Raw genomic sequence first — 25,512 nt, forward strand, 5'->3', positions numbered from 1 at the left:
TTGCTCGGTGAGAAAACGGAAGAAGCCATGAGGCTTTCATTCTGCTGTCATATTAACTCTGATTTGGTCAACTACAGTCAACGGCTGCAGTCATAAATTCCCATTTCCATTCTCGTGATACAACAGGGTGGATATGATACGTGGTATATCCATGAAAAAGGTCCTGTTATCTCTCCAAATCCAGACATTCTAAAACACAAGTAAAATCGGCACCTCAACACCTTGCCCTGGCCCATAAAATGATGGTGTAATTGCCGATCATGCATACAATAGAGTTTCAAAACTCTCGTCTTCGCTTTCTATCTTGTTTTCATCATTCAAACATAAACCAAACGAATATTCCCTCATCCGGCATGAGTGGCGAGAGTGAGCTCGGGGAAATATTGCGAGAGCTTCTTTGGGTTGCGCACATCTGCCCGAGCTGGCTCATCTGTATCGGAAATTTGATCGAGGTCATTTGATCCCTGGCTCTGATTGGTATCCAGCAGCTGAACAGACCTTCTCTTAACCTTGATGTTTCCCTGTGCTGGTGCCGGTTTGTTGCTTTGCTCAGCTGGCGGGGTTACCTGCACTGGTTGCTGCGGGACAGGAATCGACTCAGGCACAGGCTCTGGTGCTGCTACTGGTGCTGGCTTTCTCGTTTGGCGACAGACATCGGGACTGAGACTTCTTGATTGGCCAAAGTTGAGAGTTCCAGTCATCATTTTACGGTAACCATCAAGCTCTTGTTGTTGTCTGTCAAGTCCTGCTGGACTGGCTGCATCACTTCTGTTCTTTTCATTTGATGTCAAGCCCTTTGCTTGGACGAAAGCGCTGGAGCGGACATGGTGAGGATCTCGCTCGTAGTACTTGTCGATGATAGGATGGACCATGACGGTCTGTCTGTGGATGGTCAAGAGGGAATTTGTCGGTACGTTGACCCAGTTTTCTGCTTCCAGTCAGTTTACCATTTTCAGATATATCGGGAATTTTGCCTACCTCTCTCGAACGTCAAGGGTTCGCTTGCAACAAGGACAATATCAGCACCCCGATCCTTGCGTTCCATCTGATACTGCTTGTCATTCGCAGATTGGGTACGTGTTGTCCATTGTGTTCCGGAAGAATAGTACAAGCTGGCCGCCTCATCCTTTGAACTGCTGATATATCGAGTGCAGATAACGCTGTGGCCATCGGTAACGGCAAAGTTGAGTAAACTTCGAGTATCAACGTCTTCGTTCTGCAGGATACTCTCGGGAATAGCATCGGTCATCTCGTTGATCTGCGCAATCGTGCGCTTCACGGCCTCTCGAAGGATTGTCGGGCCAAAACCAGTTTCGGGACAAGCGCTTGGGTCGTGGCCGAGTCGCTCGAGAGTATCGAGAAAGAGAGCAAAAGCCCATTCGCTATCGGTGCCGCCCTTAACGCCCAGGTACCACTTGTCGGCTAGACGTTCGCCGAGACGTCGCTTGATGTATTTCCATCCACCGAGTCCTCCATTGTGCATCCACATCAAACTGCCGTGTGTGAAAGGGTGGCAGTTGTCTTCGCTCAGGGAACCTTCGGTCGTAGCACGAACATGGCCAAAGATAAGGCGAGATGCGGTCTTGGAGGCGATACGTTGCAGGTTGGTACAATTCCAAGCGGGAATAGTCGATGTGAAAAGGCAAGGCGCTGCGCCAAGCTTAGGGTCGGTGTAAAAGCCTATGCCGAAGCCATCTGCGTTGTTCTGACCTCGTCTTGTATCCTAATAGCGTCGCATCAGGTCAGATATGACGTTGCTTCAAGTATCGGTCAGGATTGTGGGGGTGACTCACGAGACGCAGTCGGGAATCAAAAGATTGTTTAAGAATGGAGTGAGTTGGATCGAGAATCAGTTTTGACAAGAGGATCTCGTCGCTTCCTTTGTAGACCTAGAAAGAAGAGTTGCGAGGTCAGCGTTGAAGTTCTCCGACCGAGGATCCGGCTTCGGAGACCCAGATAAGGAAAAGGGACCCTTTGTTATAGGGGAGGGACTCACCAGAAAACGACACATGGTTGTGTCTTGTGCGCGCGCGAACAGTTACCTCTCGCTGGATAAAAAAAGAAGGAGGACAAGTGTGATAATCGAAAAAGAATGAAAGGAGGAATTGTTTGGAGGAAGGGGAAAGAATAAAGAGGATTGCGTGTTACGGGAGGACAGGCAAGACACTGGACACTGTCGTAGATTAATTGTGAGAGTGATTATGGTGAGGGATGACACCATTGGCCTTGGACCTCCACTATGGACCTGGACCTTTGGATTCAGGGTTGCTTTTTTTACTGGGCCTGTCTTCGGTGGCTATCGGTGAAAGAGAACGGGCCATCGGCTTTTGGCTCCTGCAGCCCTGTCTTACCATTCCAATGAAGGGGGGATTAAATAGGGGCATTTTCCTAAGATCTACAGGATCGATGCGATATTCATTAACTTGAGATAGAATAATAGCGTCTTGTTCAGCTAATTCATAGACCATTTATCAGAATGAAAGATTATTGCAGACCGCTGTCCATGCATTATCTTGAGGCTGCATCCGCTGTATCCTTGCAGTAAAGACTTCAAACTCTGGGGAATGTCCCGCTGTTAGTGGATCAGTTTGCGGCTCTCGTCTAGACAAACAAGCACCCATTCTCAATCTCAATCTCAAGTGCCGGAATTATCTTTGAATAACTTTGCTTTTTCCTTGAACGATGACTCGCTCTTGTCTCAGCACGTCAATAGCCCCTGAGAAGTTGTCATTAATAAATGTCTTGTAGCAAAATGATAATTCTCAGGAACAAGAACTGTCCGGTCTGCCACATTCCACAATGAGACATGAAAGACGGGAGTTGCCAACCACTGACCTTCTTTAGCGCCACTATTGACTGCCCTTGCATTTGGGAAACTTGGAGAGCCACAGCTGAAGAATGATGTCAAGGTGAAGAGATGTGGCGGTTTCTGCGTTGACTGTGGCTGTGGCTGTCAGTGGCTAGACACTTAGTGGTAGGGAATCAATCTACGCGAAAACACCGCGGACCGTGCTCTAGAAAGCGTGTAAATGGGCTGGCGCGACCACGACCACCGCGTTCATCCAATATCCACTTAGTAGCTCGCTTCTAGTCTCAGCCCCAGCTCAAACCCAGCCTTTTGCTCTGGCAACCGACCCGAACCTACAATTGGGGCCGTACTTTCCATGTCATTGTATTTTTTCCCTTTTGCTCGCCTTGTTCAACGTCGACATGTTCTGAAACTTGATACCTCTTGCAAAAAGATTGAGTCCATATCATATCTTGACCTTGTTCTCATCCATATATAACCTTAACGCGGTCATCCTCAGCATTCATCCATATCTTCAACCCAGCCACCCGCGGCGGGCTTCATCAGAGGCTCGTTTCGCCTACCATGTCCTCTTTTGATCCCGATACTCTTCCCACGCCTTCGTCATCGTCACGACCAAAAGGAACGCCTTCGATTACACCGAGAAGATTCAATCGGTTCTGGCAGCCTAGACACGCCCAAACTCAGCCGTTGCCAAAGTTTAGGACTGCTCTTGGTAGCTTGGATGAGGCCGACATCAACCAGCAACCCATCTCACCTCAATCGCTCTTTATTCCTTCATCTCCGACAGAAAGATTTCAAGATGATTCACGGAAGAGGAAGCTTCAGACCGATGAGTCGGAGACGGACGGCGGTTTCAAGAGGCCAACTCTCAACCTGGATGATATGCCACCACTTCGATTGACTCGATCAAGCAGCACAAATTTACTCAATCAGGACGATTTAAAAGCGTCTGGTAGTTTTTCCAGTTCTTTTAGTTCGGAAAATCTCGATAGCTGTAGAAAAGCTACTCTGGTAAGTCCAATTGCAGTTCAATTCTCACCAAACCTTTACTAACAATACAACAGAGCAGTTTCTTCAAGACTAGTCGTGGAGCTGCTAGAACCTCTAAGAAAGGAAATTCTGTTACTACTACTCAAATTGTCTCCGAAGAACCTCAGCTTGATACAGTATGTTGATATACGTCCTAATATATTGATGGCGTCACTGACATCATCACTTTTAGGAGCTAGTCGACTACGCACCCAGACCAATTAGAAAATTCGCCAATAGAGGCTTCGACTCTCAATTACTCAATCGCGAACATGGATTTGGATATTCGGCCGGCCAGTCGCTTCTTCACACACCAGCTTGCGACCCCCGAGTTGAAACAGCCCGGTTTCACAGCCGTTGTATCGATTCGCACGAGTTATTCGCTCCTGACAGCGACAGCCACACCATTCCTTTCTGCCTCGCCAGTACTCACAATGCTAATGTGACGGCCCTTGGTGATGAAGAAGGCTGTGTTAGATTCTTCGACACTTCTCCAAACGACGATCCCAGTGTCGATAAACAGCTGGGTGTTCATAACATCCATGATAATGCTATCTGGGACATGGACTTTTCTCATGATGACATGCGTCTTGCGACTACAGCTGGTGATGCAGGTTTAGTTATGGACGTCACGACCAAGACTGTGGCGGCCAGACTCTCCGAAGGTCATCTTAGCTCAACTCGTCAGATTGCTTGGCAGGAAGGGCAATCAGTTGGTAATGTGCTAACTACCTCGGATAAGGCTGGCCGTATCCGACTGTGGGACTTGCGATGTGCATCTTCTCATGTGAGAAGCTTTTCGACGGTGAGTTATGATGAGTCAGGTCGTCGAACTGTCACCATGCGAGATGAGACTTCCAGACCACTGCAAGCAATGACTGCAAACACTCTTGACAACACACATGAACGTAATGCGCATGGAAAGGTTTCTGTTGCTTCCGTCACCGCTATCCAATGGCTTCCCGCTGGTCGTGAACACCTTCTACTCTCTGCCTCTGAAGCAGAGGCTGTAGTCAAGCTCTGGGATCTCCGATACATCAACCGTCGACACCAAGAAAAGAGTATCCCCTTGTCCTCCACAGCCGTACCCTCGAATCACGCTTGGCGCTCCTACGGCATCACTTCTCTAGCCCTCAGCAGTGATGCCAGCCGTATGTACGCAGTCTGCAAAGATAGCACTATCTACGCATACTCCATGGCCCATCTCATGCTCGGCCACGCTCCCGAACTTAAGGACGACGCTACTAAACGAAGGCCTGTTGCTTCTCAAGGTCTAGGACCCCTTTATGGTTTCAAGCATGATTCGTTTGCTGCGCGAACGTTCTTCGTCAAGTGTAGCATGCGACAGAAGGGTCTTTCTCACTCATCTGATCTCCTCGCTGTTGGCAGCTCTGAGTCTTCAGTCGTACTTTTCCCTACAGATGAACGGTATCTTCGCTCAGCCTGCGCCCAGCGCGCTCATCTCCTTGATCACCCAGGATCCGCCCCTACACCCTCCCGCTCCTTCTCATCCAACGCCGGCGCCGAACCCAGCTCGTCTACAATCCCAATCTTCCGCAACGGCACGGCCCTTGTAAACGGCCACACACGTGAAGTTAGCAACGTCAGCTGGAGCCATGACGGCAAACTGGTTAGTGCGTCTGACGATCACCTCGTCCGACAGTGGCAGGAAGATGAAGGCAAAGCTCGTTACTTCAGACAGATTGGCGACTTTGGTGGTGAGCGATTCAATGCGGGCTGGGCAGACGTAGGTGACGACTGGGATGTTGATGATGATGAGTAAATGAGACGAGATGATAGCATCCTGCGGTAGCGCATGGCGTTTTTCTGGATTACACGATACCCCCAAACACCAATATGGGCATTTCAAACATATATGTTATAATAGCGGAAATCTGGAGTCACTCGAGGACATGAACGGATTCACCAGCGGGATTTAGAATAGCCTGTACAAAGAATGGCGTTGTAAGGTAGCATTCATGAGACGAGAATAAGAACATACTTTCTTGAAAGAAATAGCATTTAAGCTTTTGTATGATAGGGTACTATCTTGTAACGTAATCTAATGTCGTAATCGTTGCTCTCTGTAGAATATGTATATGCGTATTTGGGTATCGAGTACAGTCGTATATGTGTATGCTCGTGAATAAAAATGCAACCAACCAACTCCAGATAGACGTGTTTCTCCCAGCAAGGGGTATCCTGAATGCTTCAACTCCTTTAAAACACCAAACAAAATGCAATCGCTATGCATGACAAGACATGTAAACTCTACTGTCTCATGCTTCCACCATGGTTACATCGCGGCCGTGACGTACAGAACATAACGTTCCAAGGATAATAACCCCAACAGTCAAAATTATCAACCAGTTGATGAACCCAATACTGGTCATCTTCTTAGAAGCAACCTGGATGCATTCGTTCAAATCATGCTCTCCCTCCGTTGCTTTGACATCATAACGCATCGGTCGGGGCAACGTCTTGTCAAATCTCATAGACTTGGAAAATGCTGGACAAAGCTCAATTGATGATGCATCATCCTTGGAGAGACCAGGGTGACCGATCGGCATCTTGATCCCACTTTCTGGCTCCACAGGTGATGAAGCCGCACCGTATTTCCAGATCGACCAAACTAATTTAGTGCCGTTCGGTTTTGGAGATCGTTGAATTCTATCTTTGGCAATAGAAACGCTGTCTCTGAGACGCGAGCGGAACGGATGGAATTGGTCGACCAGGTCAAGCAGTGATGTTGGACTATCGTTTCCATCACGTGTCGGGCCATCGCAGAGCTTGTCGAGTTGCTGGACTAGAAGTGTCATATTGTCAAATATACATATTGACTCTTGTACAATATCCTGCTTCTCGCGTGCTGATAATTCCCCCTCTATGCTGGCGAGTCGTCGCTTAAATTCGCGTTTTAAATCTTCACCGTCTTCAGGAGTCTGGAAGTGGAAAAATCGAAGGGGCATCGTGTGAGTCGCATGGTGATGAAAGTCGTCCTGTGGAATCTGGTTGTCGGACAAGCCACTGGCCCGCTTAGTTCGCCGTGTGCTCTCCTCACAAGGTATAAGGGACGGCAGTACTGGTGAAGGTAATCGATCCCAGAATTCATCTCCAGCCGATTCTAGCGTGGCCCTGATAAAGCGACCGCCGGCAAAAAGAGCCATGAACAAGATGTAGGAATAAGCCAGTAGTACATGGGGCCGGTTTTGTACAGATCTTCTTATGTGCTGGAGAAAATCCCCCAAGCGACCATTGGTCTCAGCAATGCGTAACTGCTCCTCAACAGTATTACTTGACCACCCCGACAAATTTGCAATATCCGCCTTTAAACGTTCCGATCGCATTAATCCCGGAAGATATAATTGTTGAAGTAGCTCTGGCATTCTACTGCAGCTCGATAGCTCGTGGGCATCGGACGAGAACGAAGACTTTGTTGACTGTATTGGCGAACTCTTAGAAAAGCAGGCATTGGCGTTATTATCGCAATCTATAGGCGAACCGGACTCGATTATATCTCTCCATAATGTCTCGAAGGTGATGTAAATAGGCGTAATATGCAATAGTCCAGTGATGTATGAGGACGAATCGGCAGCAACAGGAGGTAACGCAAGCGGTAGCCGAGCGATAATAAGCTTGTTAAGCTTGGCGTGCACCGACCTGGTAGCAATGGCGATAGATTCAGCTAATGGACGATCATGTTGTTGAAGTTGAGGTTGATATCGAGGCTGAGGATGTTGTGGGACACCGGCTTGGAGGGAAGCCATTTCCCCTGTTGTTTGCCCTGGGTTGTAGGGCCACCCTAAGGCCAGGGCTTGTGAATGGAGGAGTTGGAGATTATAGGTTTGGAGTCGAAAGTATAGACCAGTTGGTACAATGGGACGGAAGAGGGTATTAAAAGGAAAAGAGTGAGAGACGAGGTTTCAAAGTCAACAAGAACTAGGGTTAAGTCGAGTTGAAACAGGTCAAGTCTGATTAGGTCAAGTGAATGTATAGGTGCTGCAACAGGGTTGTAGTGTAGGTAGGAAGAAGAAATGGATGTCAGGTTCGAGGTCGAGGGTCTAGGCCGAAGGGACCCTGCAGATGAGATGAGATGAGATTCGAGAGAGGCAAAAGGGTAACGTCAACAACAGAAAGCGGAGCTACGAGGAAAGAAGAAAGGGTCTCTTTTTGCTGGGATATGATGTTATGCAATGCACCTTCTTTCCTTCTTTTTGGTTTATGACAAGAAATTGGGCAAGAGACTATAGAAACCTGAGTCAAGACCGCTCCTCCCAATTTTGTGTCATTGCTAACTTCCATATGGATTGCTGCTTATCAAGCCACAGATGAAGAGTGAATAGAGGTACTGATTCACAGCAAAAAAATATGAAATCACATCTCCATTCCCAGCAGACGCCACAGGTACAAGGGCAATGCAGATCCCCCTCATGACAAACTCACCCCCGAAAGGATAAAGGACCCATGACCCGGAGCGTTTTGCTAGAAAAAGAAGCTCCCCCACCAGCTAAAAATGAAGTCATGATCGGGCTTTTGGCGTGTAATCGGCCTGTGGCGGATAGTTTTACAGGGGTGTTTGGTCCCCGGAGCCCTGGGTCAGACAAAAAGGAAGCAGGAGCCACGGAGCACCTCCGGACCCGGGATAAGGGTACAAGGATGCAGATTCTACCAAGATATGCATTGTTCGAGACCACAGAATTAATGATGGGGAAAATTTGTTCAAAACAAGGCGAGATTTTTGTTGGTTTTTTGTGGGTGAGTTTCATGTTTTCATCTAGGGTCTCTTTCAGCTGTCAAAAAGCAATGACATACACGTCAATGCAGATTGTGTCATAGCCAAGTCCGTACCCAAATAAATCACAACAACACCAGAAACATACAGAAACATGATACGATACTCACTTGATCAACGCCTCATACATTCTCTACACCTTCTCAAAAAGTGCAACCGTTAAACGACTGTCGCATGTTCATAATCCCTGCTCCTCATCCTCTTCCCCGACGCTACCCTGGTTCCGCGACATAGACTTTCACTTTGCCTGCCCAGCCAGCGGGGACCTTTTGTCTGTGCTGTGCATTCGATCTTGGCAGATCGTCGACTTTGATCCAAGATCGAGATAGACATTGGAGATGGATAACGTTAAGGGTCCAGAACCACGACACTGGGCGCAGGACCCTGCCACGATCATAACTTGCTTACAAAATTATCTGAATCGGGAAACGGATATCGAATAAGGTTTCTGACTCGTTGTATTTCATATCGATGCCATGCTTGAAATAAATGCTCGTCTACTAATCAATAAATATTGTGCGGTTGAAACGCCGGCTATATCCAATGCCCATGTCCTTATCCATGCCCGATTCCTAACTTGCTGTTGAGAGCAACCCAAACGCCCCATATGTCCATAAACTCATGCATGCATTCGTTATCATCACGATCCGTACTTTTCAAACCCCAACCGATCTCTCAAGATCATCGTCCTTTTTGAAATCCTCCTCATCATGGCTTTCGCGACTAACCACGATAAATGAAACGAACACAACCACAGCACCAACCCAGTAGGTGAAGCTTGAATATTGCTGGTATTGGAGAATTTCTCCAATCAGAGATAATGGGATGGTGAGTGATAGGCCAACTGTCACCACCAGCGGTGTTGTCATGAGGAGGGCGAGAGCCCATGAGATATCGCTGATGAATGACGATACCGCATTGAACTAAGATGTGTCAGCACTCTTTTCTTTGGGTAGACTGTATCGGAGACTTACAATAATAATACCCCAGATGGTACCGCTTGGTGGGAGTTCAAACTAATAACTGTTAGTCTCCAAGTCGCCTGGAAGAGCTCAATAGGGCCAACTTACAGGCTCGATACCCGTCCAATGCAAGACAAAGAAGAGAGGCCACAAGAGAACCACGTTGAAAACACCAACAAGCCCAAAGAACATCTGCATATCGACCTTGTCCTCATTCGGAACCTTGCGCTTCATCACCGTCACGTAGAGACCATAGATAACAGCACTCAAGAGCGCCATCGCATCTCCAAGAGCAATCTGGTCGAATGATTTATGAGGGAAAGATCCTCTGTCCTCATCAGACTTTCCAGATAGATCCACTGTTGAGATGAGAATGACGCCTGCGAGTGAAGCTGTTACGCCCATGATCTTGGCTGTAGAGAAGCGCTCAATGCCGAATAGGGAGCAGAAGATGAGTGTCCAGACACTGCTCGTAGATGTCAAAATCGTTACGCTCGCGACGCTGGTATGTTCGAGACAGGCGGATGAGAAGTAATTTGCCGAGAACCAAAGCATGCAGAACTCGAAGCTTAGAACAGCAGTATCCTTGAAGCTCAGCTTCTCATCAGACGAGGTGTTTGTCGTGCTTCCGTATCCTTGCGCTATCAAACGCTCTGTCGCCTGCTCGTCTTCGCTTCGATGTGCGGATTTCGAGTAATTTGTGCCATGCTTATAATCGATCCAGAGTCGGTTCGCATCGTGTTTCAGTCCGTGCAACCCACTTTTTCGTAGGTAGTTGAAGAACTTTGGTATCAAGGAAATTGCGAATATAGATGTGTTGAGATAGACGACGAAGAAGGGTTTGTTATACGTTTCGTCAGAGAACATATACTAGAATGGCGCATCAGTATCGATACCAGTCAACCGTTCAAGGACTCTTACACTGGCGATAAAGTTGTACATTGTCCATAGGAACACCGTCAGTAGAAGCAGCGCAAAACCAACAGTCCTTCGAGCGACGCCGCTCAAGCCCAATCTTGCCCTCAACCCAACTGGCGACGCTGACCTCGACTCGAGGAGCGGACTTGATGGTACAGCCTCATCGTTCGTTTCGTGTCGCTCGCGCGGATGCGATCCTTCATCTGAAAAAGTCGACATGGCCGGTGCCATTTGAAGAGTTTAAATGCGACCGACGTCAATTAAGTTTCCCCAGAATAGCGCAGTGCGCGTTTCGGGCCGAGTCGAGTCGCGATAAGCGATGATGTATGCGCCACGCAATAGATTGGATCTTAGCGAACAAGATAGAAAGTCAAGTCAAGTCAGTGGGGTGACTCAGAATTTGAGAATCAAGAGAAATGCTTTTGTTTATGTGGTCGCGGATGTCGGTATCATGGCTTCGCTGTAGTTGAGCACGCAATTAATTGAAGCGGGGAGATAAGTGACTGTTTTTGGGTAATCTTTTGCAATTAATGTACAAGATAAGGGTTCGTTCGTTTTTTCGAGCCGGTATCGGGGGGTTTATTCCCGGTAGGTTATCAGTGGTTACAGTGCTAGTGACATCACCTCGTGATATAGTCAGGTCGTGTAAGTCGTGTAACAGTATAAATATTACACTGCAGAATCTATTCCCATGATTATTTTTGTATAACCATCTGGAATGCTCCTGCTGACCGCCTTCTTAAGTAATGGATATCATCATTTTGACCTTAGGGTAACGCAGTCTGAGGCTATCGTGGTGTATTACAAGGACATCTGTGTTGGCCGATAGCTAAATCTTGAAGTAATTTTGTTCCATTAAGAGCAGTAATACTGAGCCACCTGCATGTATTCATGCAACAGGGTGTGGTAGAACAGGGCGTTTGCTTTCTAGAGAACTTACCGTGTTATGTGTGAGATCCATGCTGGGTACCGTTCTGCACAAACATAACAAGCATTTTTTTGAGATGAGTACCATTCATCAAACAGGAAGTAGTTTTGAGATTACTTGTTACGTTTCAGGGCTGTTGAGTCATAGCCCTTTAAATTCACTTTTAAATACATCGGACCGTCATAGAGGTGTCGACGAGGAACAGCATTAAAGTGAATATGCAGTAAAACGTAGATTCCAAAATCCGTGGGTCTCATCCATCGAAATATTCATATTCAGGTAACTTCAAGTACCTACCTAGGTAGTCCAAGAAAGAGCAACCAGATAGGGCTCTGGGTGGAAACAAATGACACGAGTTCTATCGGGAAGTTGCATCTGGTGCGCACTGCCAACTGGTACAAGGAAAATAATAGCCTAGGTACCCTTTTTGAACGACACTTAATCACTGCCACCTGGAGTTTAGATAAACATGAATATTACCAAGCGATGCGGCAGGGGGGCAACAGGCAACAGAAGAAATATTCTCTAAAGCTTAACCTAAAAGCCAGTCTAAGCTCACATAAGGTGATCAAATTATTTCATCTCTTATGCTCTCCGCTGCTAATTCTTGTATTCAAAACTATTTATCCCCCTCCGAAAACTTAGATCGACATTTTACTTTCTATCCTGCAGAATTTTGATGGTATTATACCCGATAATATCGAAGTCATATGTCAAGACTTTGCACAAGAGAACTCGACAATAACGAAGACATACGAAATGGCTCCAAGAAGACCCTCCCTTTCGTCCGGAGAGATGTATTCCTCAGCAGAAGAAACACGGAGATCCTCTATGGTCGACATGGAGAAGTCTCCAGAAGGTCCAAGAGGTGATATGGAGAGATCACGCTCCAGGGTCTCGAAAGAAATCCCAAAGCCTCCATCAAGACCCAAACATGGGAAATCGAGGAGTTCGAAACTACCTAAGAATCGGATTTCAAAACTACCCGCAAAGACTCAAGAAAGCCAGAGCAAAGGGGGGCAGACATCTTGGTCGCCGGTCAAAAGACTATGCATCGTGAATAAAAACGATAGCATTATATACAGCGTTCGAATCACAGTAAAAACAATGCAAAAGGCATGCAAAGGATGGTCGACACTGCGCCGCTTGACAGATGGGAATAGGGGCATCCGGATTGCAGTCATGAACGGGGATGATGGTGGCGACATACATGTTTCTCAGGTAAAGCCTGCGCTCAGAGCCGTCGTCCAAATCATCCATGGGAGCCACACCGACAAGCACTATGAGGATGCCGACCCTCGCCTTTTATTCTATATGGTACTGATCCACGAAGCCCTCGGGGCGTCATCATCCGTCAAGAGCTCCGAACCTGACGCGAAACCCACAAAGACTATGCCGTTCTTCTCACATTATGCTATCGAACGAGAGATTTCAAAGCTTGTTGCAAAGAATAGGTATCTGTACCGTGTTTCGAACCGGCCTTTACTGGCCGTGGTCGCTGACAGAATAAAGTCTCGAGTGATAAAGCAGTTATTTCGTGATGAGCTGGTTCTATTCTGCGAAGCGGAACAGAAAGGTGTGCCAGAAGGGACGAGGCATATGATCAAGGACAGCGAATGGGCCTTGATACAGGAATTGCCGTTGGTTGGTACGACACCCAGACACCAGAGGACATTACAGAACTTGCAACTGATATATTCGCAGATGATAAAATGTTGAACAACCGGTTATTTTGTGTCGAAAGGATCTTCAAGGCTCTGCGACTCCTCTCGTACCAAGTCCTGAACATGGACCAAGGCATTCTCCCGAATCGAACCGAACTCGAAGTTTACCAAGATTACAAAGTGGCGGCATGCGAAAGGTGTTACTCTATCCCGTCGTACGATCTTCATGAAAAGCTTCTCGAGGCAGGACTTTGGCCCCTAGGCCCCAGCTCGTCGTACAAGGGCACTTTGATCGGATTGATACGTAAGATAAAAGACATGGAACGGGATTTAGCGTACAGAGCGCGAAGGGATTGCAATCAGTTGACTCATCTGTCCAAACGTTTGTGTGAAATTACCGGATACAGGCAGACCTAGAACTGGCGAGTTGGTGAATGGAAGGGGTGAAAAGGAAAGGGTAGATCGGCAGGTAGGTAACGGAAGGGTTGTTCTCCGAGACTTAGGCTACTAAAATAAAGTAGCCTGAGTAATAGTCTAATATGGTTTAAGATAACTAATTCTTTTTGTCTCTTATGTTTATTCTCTTACCCTTGGCGGCCAATTCTTCTAACACTCTGACGATGGGCCAATTAGTATCGATTGGTTCGGTTATAATACTTTTTTATCTCCAAAGAGTAGGCATTCATTTAAGCTTAGGATGAGAAAACCATGGCTTGAGGTTCCATTCCCTTGCCTTCTTCCAAAACTCCGGCCTTTCGCAAGATGTTGACGGTGTTCTGCACCACCTCAGGGCGAACTCCCTCGGTCTTTGTAGGGAACTTGACTGTCTTGAGCCACTCTCGCGCATCAGGCTCCGTGTAGCCAAGACTGCTCGAGATATACGCCACCGACTCCTCCTGGTTCTCATTAAAGTGTTTAATACCCTGGTCCAACTTTCCAAACAGATCCTTCACACGAGCATCCAAGCCGTCCTGCGTCAACTTGGTCGAAGCGACGATCTTCCAGCTGCTCCAGGGAGTGTAGATCTCACCAACGCGACGGATCTCACCAGAATCGTAGAACTTCTTGGACGTAAAGTGTTCCCACATGAAGAAGTCGGCTTCACCGCTGTTGACGGCATTGCGTAGGTTCTCAAAGGTGTTGAGGACTACTGTTTCTTTGTAGGGCTTTGCTGCGGCGCCAGGGGTTAGCCAGCCTTGTTGGTCAGCTAGCACGAAGCCCATCACATAGCTGCCTGAGCCGATTCGTGAGACGCCGATTTTGCCGTTCTTGAGAGAGTCGACGGATGTGATTTCTGGACGCTTTGCGCCTGTGGAGATTGCCCAGCCTAATAATCAATGAGTAAAAGTTCTGTGTATGAGAATGAGAGTCTTACAGAGGGGAGTCTCGACGTAAGTTCCAACAAGGCGATATCCACCGTCTCCTTCAACACCTTCCTTGCCTAAACCTGCAATCCATCCCTCAGTTAGACCAACAGCTACATCAATTTCACCGGAACGAATGGCTGTGACCATATGGCCTGTTCCGGATGGGAAGGGAATGAGAGTTGCATCGAGGCCGAAGTGTTTCTGAGCGAAGTGAAGAGGTGTCGAGAAATGTTCTGGCACGAAGCCGATGCGAAGAGGAGAAGACATGATAGGCTATGTAGTATGAAAGTAGTATGAAGCTGTATTGTTCCGGGTCTGGCGGTTGTTATAAGATCATGAGTTGATAGTGTAGGGTGAACTACCGAAGCGGAGACGGACCGGATGCGGGGTTTACGGCCCCACCGGACATGGCGGAGGTTTAGACTTTCATGATGCTTCATATCAGAAACACGGCAATTCTTAGATATGATATCATATGAGACTTAGTATCTGAGTCTTAAATCTTGATGTAAAGCTGTGAGATTGTGTAGACACCACTTGCTATGGATATCAAGCTGAGAGTACAAGTATGACAAAGAATTCCATGAATGCACAATACAAAATATAAAATGCAGTGCAACCAAGATCCGATATTTTAATACGCGTATAGCATCGCACGGGCTACAGGCCACGCAATTATCACTGTACAGCCCTACAGCAGGGATCATTACAGCCCCTGAATTAGATCAATAGGTACGGGTAGTTCCGTAGCTCAAGCTGTCAACTGGAATTTCTATGGTAAAAGTACGACACACAAGCCTCAATTTTTTAGGTGCTTAGTAATTTTAGTGTAGGACGACGGCACGGCTCAGCCTCCCTTTTCTCATCTCACTCTTTTTTCATTCTTGTTCTCTTCGATACCTTATTCATATGTAGCGAAATGGCATCTCCTTGAGTCGCTCTTTTTTTATCTTCAAGATGCCATCCAAATATCAACCCGTCGCAAGTGACGACGTCGAATTAGAATCTCATCTAGACGCACCCTTGCTCGATCTAGACCCTCTAGAAGATGACGCGACGAGCTCCAACGCCAATGGAATCTTCCACGCCCAGGCCGAGCCAGTTCCTAGTTATCGCTTTTCACGATGGGGCGTTCATTCACCGAAGCGCATTGTCATTTTGGTATCGGTTATCAAGTTTGTTGTTGTTTTGAGCGGCATGTTGTTGATGCTTCCGACTGCGAGATTGATTGAGGATATGTTTTGCCATATACATTACAAAGATACTTCGACAGACATCATTGATGAGATGAAGTGCAAGGTCGATGAAGTGCAGTCTCAGTTGGGGTATTTGTTTGGGTGGACTGGGCTTATCACGTCTCTTGTTGGTGAGTATCATCTGAACCAGTTATTGTTGCAGTTGACTGACAGTATATAGGCCTTGTTGTAGCTTTTCCTTATGGAACCATGTCTGACAAGATTGGACGAAAACCAACGCTCATGTTTTCTTGGGTTGGCATTGCTGTTTGCTATCTCTTTGCACCTTTTAGTATCAAGGCTTTTCAGGGTTCTTTGAGGGATAGACCTTATGTGCTCGTACTTGGAGGCTTCTTCCAAATCTTTGGTGGTGGAATTCCAGTGTTGATGTCTACTCTTTATTCGATTGCCGCTGATGTTAGCACTGAAGAAAACAAGTGAGTAATCTCGTCCTTCTTGTACTGCCTTAACTTATAGGATCTCCAGGGCAAAGCACTTCTTGTGGTCTGCATTTGGTGCCACAGCTGGAGGTATCAGTGGTCCTGCAATCGCCGGAATCTTGATGAACAAATACGGCCCATGGCTTCCTATCTATCTCGTCTTGTTCTTTGTTCCCATCGTCATGGGAATTCTTGTTCTCCTCCCCGAGACTCTGACAGTCAACGCCAAGAAGCAACAAGCCGGCAAAAAGTCTCCGAGTACTCTTAAAGAGCATATGGCACACGGCATCAAAGATCTCAAACATTCGCTCAACATGCTCAAGAATGTCAGCGTCGCCATGATTCTCATTACATTCTTCATCCAGACCGCGCGATACACAGCTTACACGACGACGATGAGCCAGTACATCAGCAAACATTTCAAGTGGAAGATGGCAGACGTCAGTCTGATCCTTTCGCCGTTGGGAATTCTTGACTTGACCATTCTAGCTGGTCTGCCAAAAGTTGGAGATAAGCTCATGTCATCACCTCGCTTTCGCATGACAGCCTTCGGAAAGGATCTATTTCTCACTCGCATTTCAACCGTGATGCTCGTCCTCGGCGCATTCTGGCAGGGTCTAAGTCACAACGTCGGCATGTTCTTCTTCGGCCTATTCATCGAAACATGGGGTGCTGCTACAGGACCACTTGCTCGCGCAACAGTCACGCATTATGTGCAACCAGAGTATACGGCTAGACTGTATGCCTTGATAGGCATGATTGAAGTGATAGGTTCGTTTATTGCGGGACCTGTTCTGGCTTGGTGTTTTGACCTAGGGTTGAAGAAGAAGGGTATTTGGATTGGATTGCCGTGGTTTTATGTTTCGTTTCTGTGTGCTATAGCACTTGCGGCTTTGTATCGTGTTAAGCCGCCTGTGAAGCGTCCAAGGGAAGATGTGGTTGAGAATGAGGGTTATGAGACGGATGATTATATGCCTGATGATCCTTTGAGACTTCGATAGACAAGTTGAATATTAGATATTAGATTGACATCGATAATTCGAGATACCCATTTCTGTTTACAGAGTATTAATTCCGTTCGTATCTAAACGCTTTCTTACTGATTGCAGGGATCTACATTGACCAGGTAGACTAATGCTCCCCAGATAGTCTAGACTCTTCAGCTTATCAGCTCAACCTTCACCTTCCGGATAAGGCCATATCAAGGGTACTTTTGCAAGGCGTCGTAATTCATCCAACAAATCAAATCCTCGAGCCGAAATCGCAATGAACCAATCTCTACTTCTTCTGAGAATCTGTTCGGATCTCATTCGTCCGAGTTGATGAATGCTGACAGCTTCAACATGACCTGACCTTTTCGAGACTTTCGCATCCTTAACATCCTAGAATCAGGAATTAATAACATTCACGATCATTTGCCTGCCTGTTCAGAAGTGCATCAATGTGTATGCAGGGCGTCGCGGTACCAAGCCATCGGATATAAGCCGCGGACGGGCGTAACGTCTCATCCAGATTGCCTCTTTAAGGACGGCCAAGACTGGAGCATTTATACCAAGCCTTGGCTTCTCTCCTAGAAATATTTCTTGTCTTCATCTATCATGGGTGATTACAATGCGACTGTTTGTGGAGATGGCCTCTTTGGACCAAGTGTTTGGACCGAGGGCTGTCGTGGTGGGTTCGACTTTACTTGTAAGCATGGCTGTGAATCCATTTGAAGTGTTACTGATTTTAGACAGTGTCTTTTCAAGAGAGTATACTGAGTATTGCTCCATCTGCTGTGTTTCTTGCTGTTGCAGGTCCGAGAGCGTATTATCTCCTTAAAACTACAGACAAGGCAAAGCGGCACGCGACATATACACCTAAGCTTGTAAGACTTATCCTGCTATTATTTGATGTCTTTGCTAATGTTGTTGATAGATCACATCGGCTATATATGCAGCATTGCAGGTGATTCTGCTAGCATTCGTGCCCTCGATAAAGAAGCTAAACACTCGCTTTTCCCTCGCAGCAGCCATATTAAATCTTCTAGCAGCTTTCTCGATCCTTTTGTTAGCTCACGTAGAGCATGTCAAGTCCGTTCGACCTTCTTTTCTTTTGACGGCTTATCTATTCGTCACACTGCTATTTGATGCTGCACGACTACGCACGGAATGGCTCGTTTCTGTCAACATCGCATACGCTGCGACTTTGTCTGCCTCGACGGTCTTCAAATTGGCTCTTCTCGTCTTGGAGACGGTCGAAAAGCGAAAGATCCTGATTACTGGTGATAAAGAGATCTCGAAGGAGAGTACCAGCGGTCCTTTTAGTCGTGGTTTCTTTGTTTGGTTGAACTCGTTGCTCATTTCGGGTTGGGCTACGGTTTTGACTATGGATGACCTGCCTACTATCTATGAGAAACTATCGTCGGAGAAACTTGCTGTCAGATTCGGAAAGGCTTGGAAGAGATGTAAGTTCCCTCTGTTGTAGGAGATATCATGTTCTAACGCAGAACTACAGCAACTTCGAAGAGCAAGAAGCCTTCCCTGTTCAAAACTGTTGTTAGTGTTTTGCGATGGGAACTCCTGGGCATCATACCGCCTCGCATCGGCATGATCGCTCTCAGCATCTCACAGCCCTTCCTCGTCAGCAACGCCCTGCGCTTCTTGGCTATGCCTGACTCCGAGTCTACTACCAACTTGGGCTACGGCTTGATCGGCGCATTTGCTTTTGTCTTTATCGGTTCTGCTGTATGTGTCCATCCAACGTATCCGTATCATAAGCTAACCCTTTGCAGATACTTACAGCGTGGTATGAGCATTTGACATTTAGAGCCGGCGCCATGGTTCGTGGTGGTCTCATCACTATGATCTACAGCAAAATGATGAAGCTTCCCACCGATGATCTCGCGGAGTCCTCGGCTGTTACACTCATGGGAAACGATGTCGAGACACTCATTGAGAAGCTTCACTTCTTGCTGGTAGAGTCATGGGCCACTACTCTCACTGTGGCTATCGCTATGTACATGTTGGCAGCTCAACTGGGCGCTGTCTGCGTTGCTCCCATTGTCACAGGAATTAGTAAGTCCTATTATTGTAAATTGGGGTTTGCATGCTAATTTTGTAGTCTCTTTGTTACTCACAGGTTCGATCGGAAAGATGATGGTCTCGCGTCAGATCAAGTATCAGAAATCTACACAGGATCGTATCAACCTTACAAACGAGGTATTGAGCTCTATGAAGCCGGTCAAGATGCTTGGACTATCGGAGAGATTCGAAAGTCTTATCTCTGAGAAGCGAGATGTGGAGATCAGCACAGGTAAACACTATCGTCTGATTAATGTCTACCTCAATATGATCAGTAAGTTATCTGAAGCCTCGTATCCATGATTGTAATGTTTTGCTAACAATTCCAGCGAACTGCAACATTGGTATGACTGAAGCCATCACCTTTGGCGCCTATGCCATCGCAGCAAAACTAAGCAACGGCGAGCCCTTCTCTGCAGCACAGGCTATCACTGCTTTGTCCATCCTATCTGTCATGATGGAACCCCTCTCCCAGCTCCTCGGAAGTATTCCTGGATCTTTCTCAGTATTTGGCTGTTTTGAAAGAATGGAAGAGTTCTTGAAATTAGAGGAAAGAGTCGATCGTCGCCAAATCCATGGCCGGTACAAAGAATCCTCCAGACCATCTCAAGAAAGCTCACAGCCTTTGCAGGAGACGTTCAACTCAACAGCCATGAAGGATATCCAGGTCGGAGCTGATGGGAGTAAGATTTTGGTCGCTGACGGAAACTTCAATTGGGGTGAGAAGGCTGTTCTTCAGGATATCAACACTTCTTTTCCGAACCATAAGGATGGATCGCTTACTATGTTGGTTGGACCCGTTGGTTCAGGCAAGTCGAGCTTGCTTAAGGCTATCTTGGGTGAAACGACCTCTTCGAACGGCAACGTATCCTTGAATTCATCGGAAGTAGCCTTTTGCGATCAGACTCCTTGGGTTATGAACGCTACCATCCGCGCCAACATCATTGCAGAATCAAAGGGATACGACAGCGCCTGGTTCGATACAGTTGTCAGTGCTTGTGATCTTACCATTGATCTGGGACGATTTCCTGAAGGAGATCTCACTCAAGTTGGTGAACAGGGTGTTAAGTTGAGTGGAGGGCAGAAGCAACGACTTGCCATTGCTCGTGCTGTCTACTCGAGAAAGCCGATTGCTATCTTTGACGATGTTTTCAGTGGACTTGATAAGGTTACTGAGCAGATCATATTTACTCAGGTCTTTGGAAAGGAAGGCCTTTTGAGGAAGAATGGAACGACCATTATCTTGGCTACTCACGCAGGTAAGTTCCCAGTATTCCAGTCATTTTCGTCAACTGACAATTTGTAGTGAACAGGTTACCCGAATCTGATTTCGTGATTGTTCTCGACAAGGGTGGAAAACTCATCGAACAAGGCACATATTCTGATCTTCGATCTGGAGAAGGATACATCCACAACCTCGACATTTCCAGCCACGATGATCACAATGATCAAGCCCAATCCGAAGTCAAGGTCGAACCTGAAAAGGAAAAGACCGAAACAAAGACTCAACCCAAAGAAGAAGAGCCGACTGAAGTCCCTAGTGACAGAACCGTCTTTATGTACTACTTCAAGTCGAACGGTATACATAACATGTTCCTCCAAGCATTTCTCATTGCTAGTGCTGGAGTCATTACAGCATTCCGATATGTTTGGGTGACTTGGTGGGGTGATGGAAGAGGACGGGATAGTACAGATGTTGGGTATTGGCTCAGCATCTATACTGTTCTTTCTGCCTTCGAGGGCCTTCTCATCACGGCTGCTATCGCAATGTTCCTCTTGGTTTGTGCTCCGATAAGTGGAAAGGTGCTGCATTCACGACTCTTAAAGGCTGCTATAAATGCACCTTTGTCATTCCTCAACAACAGCGAAGCAGGCTCTCTTATCAACAGGTTCAGTCAGGATTTGCGACACGTCGATATCGTTCTTCCCATTGCTTGTTCAGTCTTCCTCTTTGAGGTTGCTGCGTGCTTCGGTGCTGCTGGTCTGGCCATGGCAGCCGTGAGTTGGTTCGCCATCTCAATTCCTTTTGTCATCGCCGTCCTTGTCGTCATTCAGCGTTTCTATGTCCGGACTTCTAAGCAGCTCCGTCTTCTCGAAATCGAACACAAGGCTCCTCTCTTTTCTCATTTCCTTGAAACCATCAACGGCCTCGCTACCATCCGAGCTTTCGGCTGGACGCAGCCATACACTGACAAAGTCCTAACTCGTATTGATGACGCCCAGAAACCATCTTACCTACTCAACTGCATTCAGCGATGGCTTACCCTTGTTCTGGATATGGTTGTTGCCTTTTTGACAATCATCCTAGTCATCTTTGCCGTCACACTCCGCGAAAAGATCAATCCTTCTCTCCTAGGTATCGCATTGGTTAACATGATGAGACTTGGCTCGAACATGAAGGGCATTGTTCTCAACTGGTCAATTCTTGAGACTTCGCTGGGTGCTATTGCGCGTATTCGAATGTTCTGCTCTTCAGCACCTAGTGAGGAGAAGGTCGGGGAGGATAAGAACCCAGGGGAATCTTGGCCGATGAAGGGCGGCTTGGAAGTCAAGAACGTGGATGTTCAATATGAGTAAGTGTAAAGTCCTTATGTCGAACGGCAGGCTAACAGAGTAGACGAACAACCGAGCCTGTCCTCCGCGGCCTTTCATTCAGCGTCAAGCCCGGCCAGAAACTCGGCCTCTGCGGTCGAAGCGGCAGTGGAAAGAGTTCCTTCGTCCAAGCACTCCTCCGAATGGCAGAAATCGTCAACGGCCAGATCACTCTGGACGGGGAGGATATCTCTGTTATACCCCGATATTTGATCCGTCAGCGCTTAAGTTGCTTGACGCAAGACCCTTTCGTCTTTGGAGATAGCATCAGAGCGAACCTCGATCCTTGCAATGAATCTTCAGATGATGAGGTCAGAAGTGCACTGGAGCGCGTGGGTATCTGGTCTGTTATCCGAGCTAAAGTCGATGATGAGAAGGATCCTATTGATGAGAAGATGGATGAGAACTTCCTTTCGCATGGCCAACGGCAATTGTTCTGTCTTGCGAGAGCTCTTTTGAAGAAGAGTTCTCTTCTTATTCTTGATGAGCCTACAAGCAGGTAAGCCACCCTCCCTTGGATTCCATCTTTCACTTTGTTCCATCACTAACATATCGCAGTGTCGATACGCAAACAGACGCCCGAATGCAGGAGGTCATCCGTACAGAGTTCTCACATTGCACTATCATCATGATTGCGCATCGTATTGATACGTTGCTTGACTTTGACAAGGTTGCTGTTCTAGATAGGGGTTCTTTGGTAGAGTTTGGAGCGCCGGAGGAGTTGTTGAAGGATGAAGGGGGTGCTTTTACGAGATTGTATCGTGCCAATAAGGGGAGGAAGACTGACGACTAGGGTGTCAGTGCAGATTGTAAGACGGTGGTGTTTCCTATATCTAGGGGATTAATAACAAGACCTGTATGCTTTTGTTTGACTTATTCGGAGCATTGTTGTCGGGTTTGTGTTACGTGAGTTGTTCATTACTAGTAGATAAGACTAGTGATGTACAGCGCGTATGTTATGTGCTCTGAACAAAAAGTCGCGATTGCTGTGAAGCTTTCGTCAGCTGCCCGCCGTGGCCATTGTTGCAGCAGAAAGGCATCACCACTGAATCACTTCTCAGCACCAATTCAACCAACTATATGATGATTCTCTTCGGCCGCCCCAAGTTTCTCCCCGTCCCTTACCATCACTAAAGAACATTATATATCAATCTTCTACTGCTCCGGCTACGCCATCCTTTGCCACCCCTTGTACCATATTAACAGCAACCCCTTACTATTATACCGAAAGCAACCTTTTCACGACTTTACTAATGTGTCACGGCTACATATTCTGGGCCTCATGTCCCAGCTGCTCCGCCCAGCACGAAATATCAAGAACATTCCATCCCATATGCGACGAAGCCTAGCAGGCAGCCTCGCCCACGTATGGATCTTGCAGGCGAGGTGTGCAATGGGAGTTTCGACAGATCAGACCTAATGGATGGCCTGTACATCGATATTGTAGAGATTGTAGACCTACAGCTTTGAGGAGGAGTCGCAGGTTGAGAAGGAGAGAGGCGCGCTTGGGACGGACGGTGAGGATGCATCGTGCGGTTTATCCTGAGTTTATGCCGAATAGACCAAATTTGAGGAGAGGGTGATCTATGTAGACAGGTATTTCTTTTAGCGTTGTTCGATAGAGATTCCATCAAAGCATCATCTAAAATTAAACTAAGGTTTCCGCGACGCAATGCTGTTCTTCCCAAATATGCAAGCTCTCCTTAACCATCACAACGCAGAATTGAAGCTTTCTTCCATTATTCATCTTCCTTGACCACGTTGTTTGTTTTGTTTGCAGTGACTTGAAGGGTTCACCTCGCAAATAGAGAACAATAGGAACAATAGGCTTGACAAACTAGGGTTCTTCACTGCGTGTCAAACACCAAAGTGTTCTGTCCTCAAAAACCTGTTCATAAAATCTTTAGAAAAGTCTGTTCAGATTCTCTTTGAGTTGACTTTACTATATAAACCTACAATCTTCCTCCACAGGCAAGAGTCTTATTACTCTTTCTCAGCTTAAATAACAGCGACAACCAAAACATTCGCACAACTTTTTCATCAGTAAAGAAATCATCAAACACCGCCAAAATGTCTGAGGTCAAGATCTGGCACCGCATCTGCGTCGTCTGCAAGCACGACGACGTCGTTCAATACACTCAACAACTCCCTACGCCGCCTCCCGAAAACGAAAAGGGCGAAAACGAAAAGGACGAGACCGCCACAGGCGAAAACGACAAGAGCGCTGCAGTAATCCATACCAACTGCCCTGATCCCTCTATGAAGGATACCAATGAAAACTGGCAGTGCCGCTCGTGTCGATCTGCTATGGCGCTCGAGGGTCACAAACTCCAGCTCAAGATGATGGAAGAGCGATCACAGGAGAAGAGGTAAGTTTCCACAGTCAACAAGCTCAAAGTTTTAAAATGAGACCGGATGTACTAACGCGGAGGAAGAAACAGGGAGCTTCCTATCCGGAGTACGGAAGAGCAGGGACGGAAAACAAAGTGATTTTGATACTATGTAATGAGAATGAACACTGTATGTAAGACTAACGTGTAGGAACAGGAGCGAAAACAAAAACAACATGCAGGCAGGATCACCATGCCATTACACAGCATCGGGGAATTAGACGCGGAGGATAAAGGCATGTGATGGAGGCTGATTTTATGATCGCACAACACCAGGATAGAGTATCACAAGTGAGTTGCCTTTCAAAGGTCCATTTAACCATGATCGTGCCAGTGACGCAGAAAGTGTTCAAATTTTGTAAGTGATTCACTGCTCATGCCAGTGACAAACATGTTCGTGGCAGTGCCTTTCAACCTTTTATTGTCAGTGAATGAACAACGATCTTATTTCTATCATCTCTTTGTTAGGCATAAATACTCCATCTGCCGGCTTTCATTTCACCTCTTTCACTCTCAACACCAAGTATAATAAAGAATTTTGCCCCTTCAATATTCTGATTCCCAATTAGCTATACCTCTTCCCGACACTGCTCACCCTTTCATATATCGCATCTCCCACCTTTCATCGACCTTTATTCCCTCTCAATATGTGTCAAACCCTCGTTCTTTACAGAACCTGCGCCCATTGCGAAGTACAATACCGCCTCTAGGAGACCGCGAGATTTCTTCCCGACTGCGACGGCTGTGAGACCTACGGCCGAGGCGCCTGCAACGAAGGCGTCACTCTGGCTCTGGAACCTCATGCCGAAGATAGTACGCGGACGTATGTTTGTGAGGAGTGTGGGTACCAAATGATGCGCCATCAAGCAATGTTGTGGTTGCAGAGGTGGATGCTTTGGTAAATATACCCCGGTGCTGTATCGGCTATCAAGGCAGACAAGGAAGGGAGCTCTGGTTATTGGTAGAGGGCGATGTCAACAAGGCTCTCAAGACCTTCCAGCGAGACTTACTCAGCAAGGTTGAGTGATTTTTGGTATAAGGATACAAGAGGATCTGACAACGCCAGTTCTTCTGGTTCAGGATATATAAGACTGCCCTCGAACCCGACTAATCCGCCAAAATGGATTCTCCCACTAGGTATGCAAGATTGACTCCTAACTATCCGGCATGCAAATGCTAACATATTTCACCAGGGAACCCCCATCTCAACCTACACATACATCAATCGGAGATTATAGGATGGTCAACTTTGAGGCAGAAAAACAATACAATGAATCGAATATTGTCGGACTTGAGCTTGGGTGATGTTGAACAAAGATGT

The 25,512-nt window shown here is 46.9% G+C and overlaps 9 protein-coding genes across 9 annotated transcripts; 5 read left to right on the forward strand and 4 right to left on the reverse strand.

Annotated features, from left to right (window-relative positions):
* Positions 1–344: 344 nt before the first annotated feature.
* Positions 345–2,011, reverse strand: FIESC28_04208 (uncharacterized protein; the record flags this gene model as incomplete). Its single annotated transcript, XM_031158355.1, has 4 exons — positions 345–928; positions 979–1,723; positions 1,794–1,889; positions 1,997–2,011. The coding sequence occupies 4 exons, from the start codon at positions 2,009–2,011 to the stop codon at positions 345–347; spliced, it is 1,440 nt and encodes a 479-aa protein (XP_031017501.1).
* Positions 2,012–3,373: 1,362 nt separating this feature from the next.
* Positions 3,374–5,624, forward strand: FIESC28_04209 (uncharacterized protein; the record flags this gene model as incomplete). The annotated part of the gene is made up of 3 exons (XM_031158356.1): positions 3,374–3,823; positions 3,877–3,978; positions 4,035–5,624. 3 exons carry the CDS (start codon positions 3,374–3,376, stop codon positions 5,622–5,624), a joined length of 2,142 nt encoding a protein of 713 aa, XP_031017502.1.
* A 496-nt stretch (positions 5,625–6,120) lies between these two features.
* FIESC28_04210 (uncharacterized protein) lies at positions 6,121–7,608 on the reverse strand (the record flags this gene model as incomplete). Its single annotated transcript, XM_031158357.1, has 1 exon — positions 6,121–7,608. The coding sequence occupies one exon, from the start codon at positions 7,606–7,608 to the stop codon at positions 6,121–6,123; it is 1,488 nt and encodes a 495-aa protein (XP_031017503.1).
* A 1,681-nt stretch (positions 7,609–9,289) lies between these two features.
* Positions 9,290–10,732, reverse strand: FIESC28_04211 (uncharacterized protein; the record flags this gene model as incomplete). Its single annotated transcript, XM_031158358.1, has 4 exons — positions 9,290–9,556; positions 9,608–9,649; positions 9,704–10,465; positions 10,517–10,732. The coding sequence occupies 4 exons, from the start codon at positions 10,730–10,732 to the stop codon at positions 9,290–9,292; spliced, it is 1,287 nt and encodes a 428-aa protein (XP_031017504.1).
* A 3,065-nt stretch (positions 10,733–13,797) lies between these two features.
* FIESC28_04212 (uncharacterized protein) lies at positions 13,798–14,739 on the reverse strand (the record flags this gene model as incomplete). Its single annotated transcript, XM_031158359.1, has 2 exons — positions 13,798–14,432; positions 14,481–14,739. The coding sequence occupies 2 exons, from the start codon at positions 14,737–14,739 to the stop codon at positions 13,798–13,800; spliced, it is 894 nt and encodes a 297-aa protein (XP_031017505.1).
* A 690-nt stretch (positions 14,740–15,429) lies between these two features.
* FIESC28_04213 (uncharacterized protein) lies at positions 15,430–17,148 on the forward strand (the record flags this gene model as incomplete). Its single annotated transcript, XM_031158360.1, has 3 exons — positions 15,430–15,838; positions 15,889–16,144; positions 16,194–17,148. The coding sequence occupies 3 exons, from the start codon at positions 15,430–15,432 to the stop codon at positions 17,146–17,148; spliced, it is 1,620 nt and encodes a 539-aa protein (XP_031017506.1).
* Positions 17,149–17,745: 597 nt separating this feature from the next.
* FIESC28_04214 (uncharacterized protein) lies at positions 17,746–22,594 on the forward strand (the record flags this gene model as incomplete). Its single annotated transcript, XM_031158361.1, has 11 exons — positions 17,746–17,836; positions 17,884–18,014; positions 18,065–18,593; positions 18,644–18,873; positions 18,921–19,203; positions 19,250–19,483; positions 19,539–20,468; positions 20,516–20,988; positions 21,037–21,782; positions 21,827–22,300; positions 22,360–22,594. The coding sequence occupies 11 exons, from the start codon at positions 17,746–17,748 to the stop codon at positions 22,592–22,594; spliced, it is 4,356 nt and encodes a 1,451-aa protein (XP_031017507.1).
* Positions 22,595–23,871: 1,277 nt separating this feature from the next.
* On the forward strand, positions 23,872–24,412 carry FIESC28_04215 (uncharacterized protein; the record flags this gene model as incomplete). The annotated part of the gene is made up of 2 exons (XM_031158362.1): positions 23,872–24,170; positions 24,343–24,412. The coding sequence occupies 2 exons, from the start codon at positions 23,872–23,874 to the stop codon at positions 24,410–24,412; spliced, it is 369 nt and encodes a 122-aa protein (XP_031017508.1).
* An 899-nt stretch (positions 24,413–25,311) lies between these two features.
* On the forward strand, positions 25,312–25,496 carry FIESC28_04216 (uncharacterized protein; the record flags this gene model as incomplete). Its single annotated transcript, XM_031158363.1, has 2 exons — positions 25,312–25,328; positions 25,385–25,496. 2 exons carry the CDS (start codon positions 25,312–25,314, stop codon positions 25,494–25,496), a joined length of 129 nt encoding a protein of 42 aa, XP_031017509.1.
* Between the last annotated feature and the right edge of the window lie 16 nt (positions 25,497–25,512).

The sequence above is a fragment of the Fusarium coffeatum genome (genome assembly GCF_003316985.1).
Source record: "Fusarium coffeatum strain FIESC_28 chromosome Unknown BRIP53273_contig_87, whole genome shotgun sequence".
NCBI lineage: Eukaryota > Fungi > Ascomycota > Sordariomycetes > Hypocreales > Nectriaceae > Fusarium > Fusarium coffeatum.